Source organism: Penaeus japonicus, unplaced genomic scaffold, assembly GCF_977035675.1.
Source record: "Penaeus japonicus unplaced genomic scaffold, GWHDUDI00000001_assembly GWHDUDI00000023, whole genome shotgun sequence".
In the NCBI taxonomy this organism is placed as follows: Eukaryota; Metazoa; Arthropoda; class Malacostraca; order Decapoda; family Penaeidae; genus Penaeus; species Penaeus japonicus.
Window position 1 is genome coordinate 14,083,819 of NW_028234425.1, and position 5,000 is coordinate 14,088,818.

The 5,000-nt window shown below is 45.8% G+C and overlaps 1 protein-coding gene across 1 annotated transcript in view; it reads left to right on the forward strand.

Moving 5' to 3' along the window:
• The window catches only part of LOC147469170 (uncharacterized), an 18,978-nt gene extending 15,263 nt beyond the window's left edge, over positions 1 to 3,715 (forward strand). Inside the window, exons 2-5 of the mRNA XM_086550469.1 lie at positions 526 to 695; positions 2,644 to 2,728; positions 3,208 to 3,290; positions 3,473 to 3,715. Coding sequence (XP_086406595.1) covers positions 526 to 695; positions 2,644 to 2,728; positions 3,208 to 3,290; positions 3,473 to 3,607 — 473 coding nt within the window. The 3' untranslated portion in view covers positions 3,608 to 3,715. The remainder of the gene's footprint in view (positions 1 to 525; positions 696 to 2,643; positions 2,729 to 3,207; positions 3,291 to 3,472) is intronic.
• The last annotated feature ends 1,285 nt before the right edge of the window (positions 3,716 to 5,000 follow it).

Below are 5,000 nucleotides of genomic sequence, written 5' to 3' on the forward strand. Positions count from 1 at the left end.
TTTTTTTGTTTTTTTTGTGGCTGATTAGGTTGATCGAGTTGATATTGAATTGCGTCATTTGTGTGTATGGGTGTTTGTTTAATCAGCTTGATTGCGTTTATAGTGAGTTTTGATCCTGTGTTTAAGTTAAGTAACTATGGCGGGGTAAATTGAAATATAAGTGATTAATACTGATTTGAAGTTAATAATAAGATGTGTATGCTCTCTTTTAGTTTCGTATTGCAATCTGGGTATATCGGTTGGTCGATTGTTCGATTACATTCGCTTTATTAATATTTGCATGACTATTTTTCAAATGTAAACAAATTCAGTAGTGCTTTATTAGTGCTAGCTGTATTGTTCAGTTGAACCATAGTCTACGCGAACGTATTATTTTGAACAAGTGTACTCGGTGAGTGTTCACTATAAAGATAATGTACAAAATGAATCATTTAGTTTATGAATGTTGCTGGATGTCTGGACAAATTACTGTTATCAACATGATTACCATTATCATAATGATCCCCAGTCTCAGTAAACCCACAGCTTCTGAACGCCAACTGAGGGTCATGTTCCTGATAATGATTTGGGCAGGAAAAGCGCTGGGAGGCCGTATGAACATGCAGCATGACGAAAATGAAATTTACGTGGAAGACAACTTGATAAAGCCCGTATCCCGTGATCCTTACATGTATCAGACAAGTGAAAAGAAAGAGGTGTGTACTTTATAGATTGATATGTCAGTGGTTACGATTTATGATGAGGACTGAGATGGGATTTTTTTCTTCATATTATTTCCCTGTATGTCTTTCTTACTTCCTGTTAAATTTTCTTGTCCTCTCTCTCTCGTGATTAACATCTTTTCCTTCCTTCCTTCCCGCATAGTTTTTCTTCCTTACTTTCTTCTTCTTGTCCCTGGTTCTATCCATCTCCATCCTTCTTTATCTCCTCTTTCATGTTCCTCTTCTTTATATCCTCCTTTTCTTTCTCTTTTTTTTTTTTTCTTTCTCCCTTACCTCCCCTCCCTCCCTCCTCTCCCATCCTTTTCTTCCTCCTCTCCCATCCTTTTCTTCCTCCTCTCCCATCCTTTTCTTCCTCCCCCCCATCCTTCCCTTCCTCCCCCCCATCCTTCCCCCATCCTTCCCTTCCTCCCCCCATCCTTCCCTTCCTCCCCCCATCCTTTCCTTCCTCCCCCATCCTTCCCGTCTTCCCCCCCATCCTTCCCTTCCTCTCCCCCTCCGACTCTCTTTTCCTGTCCATCCGTCCTTCCCCGATTCCATCCTTCTCGCCCTCCATCACTTCTTCCCTCCCTCTCTTCCTCTCCTTGTCCATCCCCCTCCCCCTATTTCTCTTGCTCACGCTCCCCTTCCCTCCATCCCTGTTTGTTTTCTTTCCCTCCCCCTCTCTCCTTCCCCCTCCCCCTCTCTCCTTCCCCCTCCCCCTCCCCCTCTCTCCTTCCCCCTCCCCCTCCCCCTCTATCCTTCCCCCTCCCCCTCTATCCTCCCTCCCCCTCTCCCCCTCCTCCCTCCCCCCCTCTCCCCTCTCCCTCTCCTTCCCCTCTCTCCCTCTCCCTTCCCCTCTCTCCCTCTCCCTTCCCCTCTCTCCCTCTCCCTCTCCCCCTCTCTCCCTCCCCTCTCCCTCTCCCTCCCCTCTCTCCCTCTCCCTTCCCCTCTCTCCCTCTCCCTTCCCCTCTCTCCCTCTCCCCCCCTCTCCCTCTCCTCCCTCTCTCCCTCTCCCTCTCCCTCTCCCTCTCCCTCTCCCTCTCCCTCTCCCTCCCCCTCTCCCTCCCCCCCCCCCCCCTCCCCCCCCTCCTCCCCCTCCTCCCCTCCCTCTCTCTCTTCCCCCCCCCCCCCCCCCCTCACCCCCCCCTCCCTCCCCCCCCCCTCCCCTCCCTCCCCCCCCCCCTCCCCCCTCCTCTCCCCCTCTCCCTCTCCCCCCCCCCCCTCTCTCCATCTCCCTCTCCCTCCCCCCTCTCTCCATCTCCAACCTCTCTCTCTCTCCCCTCTCTTTTTTCTACTGAATGTGTGAAAGTTATTGGGTTGTATATATTCACATTCATTCTATTTTAAGGATTGAGTGTATCTTTGTATGTTATTGTATTTTGGTTTGAAAACAAGCCTCTTTGGAAAACATGCCACTGATCTAGAATATTGTACTTTTACATATCATCCCCCCCCCCCCCCCCTCTCTCTCCCTCCCCTCCTCTCTAACTCTCCCCCTTTCCCTCCTCTATCGCTCCCGCCCTCCTGCTCCCCTCTCTCCCCCTCCCCCCTCTCTCCATCCCTCTCCCACCCTCCCTCTCCCCTCTCTCCATCCCTCTCCCCTCTCTCCCCCTCCACCCTCCCTCCCTCCTTCCCTCTCTCCCTCCTTCCCTCTCTCCCCTCCTTCCCTCTCTCCCTCCCTCCTTCCCTCTCTCCCTCCCTCCTTCCCTCTCTCCCTCTCTTTCTTCCTCCCTCCCTCCCTCCCTCCCTCCCTCCCTCCTCCCTCCCCTCCTCCCTCCCTTTCCATCTCACACCTCACGGTATATAAAAATAATAAATATAAATAAATAAAAAAAAAAATAACATAGAAAAACATAAATAGTAAATTATTAATATAAAAATAAAAATAAAAAAAAAAAAACCCTTTCAATCTCTCCCCCCTATTGACAAACCGCTCTTTCAGGACCCGCGTTGGGTGAGCCAAGTTCGTCCTCCAGCCAAGAGCAAGAGCAGCAACCTCGTCCTCAGCCTCGTGTCAACACTGCTGGGTGAATATCTTTATCGTTTTATTTGTGTATCTTTGTGTTCGTCAGATTGGACTTCTTTTTATCTGTCCTTTTTTATTATTGGTGGTCTCACTTCGCCAAGTTATTGGGGTCATTTTCATCATTATGCTCTATATACAGTTCTTATTACTGTGCATTCTTATCGTGATTGTCAATGTCATTGTAGCTGATATGATTATTATTGCTATCGTTATCGTTATTATTTAAATGTTACCATCATTAAAGTATCAATACTTAATAGCTTAATAACAAGATAAGTGCTACCATGATCATTATAATTGCTAGTGTTATTATGATCATCATGATCGTAATCATTACCATGGTTATATATTCACCATCACCAGCGCCATCAATACCATTATTTTCAGCGTAATTAGTCTAGTGCTTTAGCTAGTGCTAGAAGCAAGAGCTAGAGTTAACGAAGGAATGGGCTTTTGAGAGCTGAATTATTTCCTTTGCAGGAGCCATTCAGTCTGAGCAGTGCCTGGAGCGCCTGTTGTGCGAGCTGGGCTGGAGCCTGAGTGAGGTGGAGGCGGCGAGGGTGGTAAGCTTCCTTTAGTCCTGTATTTACCAACCTACTCCTCTGCACAGGCGTGGACCGTCTTTGATACGTTTGATTATATTATCATATCATGGTATTTTATTAATCTAGGATACAATATGGTATTTTTTGTCTAAAACATCAGTCGAGGTAATATAACCAAGTCATCCTGTACCTGACGTTAGGTGGTGCAGCTGGCGGGCGTATACGTGCCGCCCGAGCACGCCCACCTCCTCGCTGCCCTGAGAGACGCCGTGTTGCGGATCGCCTCCTGCAGCCAGTACCGCTGTGGCAAGCTGCCTTCCCGCGATGAACTGTAGGGCACGGCGATGAAATCTCTCGCTGACCCTTTTTTCCTTCATTTTTCTTCTGAAAATCCTTTGACCTTTGCTTTTGTATCCGTTTATCTCCGAAGGAAAGTCTTCGACGCCCAGTCATCTAGCGTTCGTTTTTTTTTTTCTCAGTTTATTTTGGATTTGGTATTCAATAATTATTCCTCTTTTACTATGTATGCGAAGGAATCTCTTTTAATGTTTTATCTTATTCACAATATCACCATTTCGCTTTTAACTGTGTACTTTCAGAAATGAACATGTCATATTTATATAACTATTTTAGATACAGTCGATTGCAAAAAAATATATATAATTTTCCTAAATTTGTATATCAATACCCTGAGTACTTCCTTTAGTGATTGATTACTTAATTTTAAGCCATAATATCAATCCTAGCAAAATATCCCTAAACTTGAAACGGATCACACAACACATGATGAAAAAACGTCACCCATGATGAAACACCATGTGGATATGCAAAATGCACTTATTATGATACATCTTTCTACTAGCATTCGCTTGACAAAATACCCTATTAAGACCTCCATAACAGTTAATTGCTTCCCTTTGCACGGACTCCAAAACATCCTTCAAGTCGGAGGTGACAACGGATTAATCGTGAGCACCAGGTTCCTTGGTCAAGGCGAGCGCCGTCTGTGCTTCCTGTGAGGGAGACTAATTGCTCCCTGTTGTGGCTAATGGTGATTTAAAGGCCCGTGTCAACGATTAAGGTGACCTTACCCCGCGCTCCACAACACGTGACACGCGGTAACCCGAATTAGAAAGTTACCGGCAGGTCGAATGGGTGAGGTCATAGGTCATGGATCAGGGAAGGTTTGGAGTTCCTATCGCGCGCGCCACCAAGCCGGGTCACTGAACCGCCGTCTGGTTGCCGAGAGGATTCTTTCAACATGCTTGTATATCCTCAAAATGCTGTTTTAACTAAAGTTTTAAATACTATGAAATAATATTTTTTTAAAAGTATTTCTTTATACTTAGTAGTTTGCAGTATATACCTCTATATTCTTGAAATGCTTTCAGTTATCTTATCGCCTTAAAAATCCGCTAGAATATATGATACAACCAAATAAAAACGACATCCACACCCAAAGTAGTACCACTGTAATTTATTGTTTGTCTAGTGTCCATCAGGAATTTGCCAGACCTTATTTTGCTTTTGATATCCTTTCCCAATATTCCTGAAGCATCGTAGCTTCACGAGCCAAGTTGTTAACCTTTCCTTTGTGGTTGGGAGATGACACCAACGCCCACGCCCACGCCGACCCGTTATTACATGAGGTTCACTCCCGCAGAAATTCCGAACATTATTGGTTTTCAGCAGATACGTATTCTCTTCTTCCTCATTTGCATCTATTCT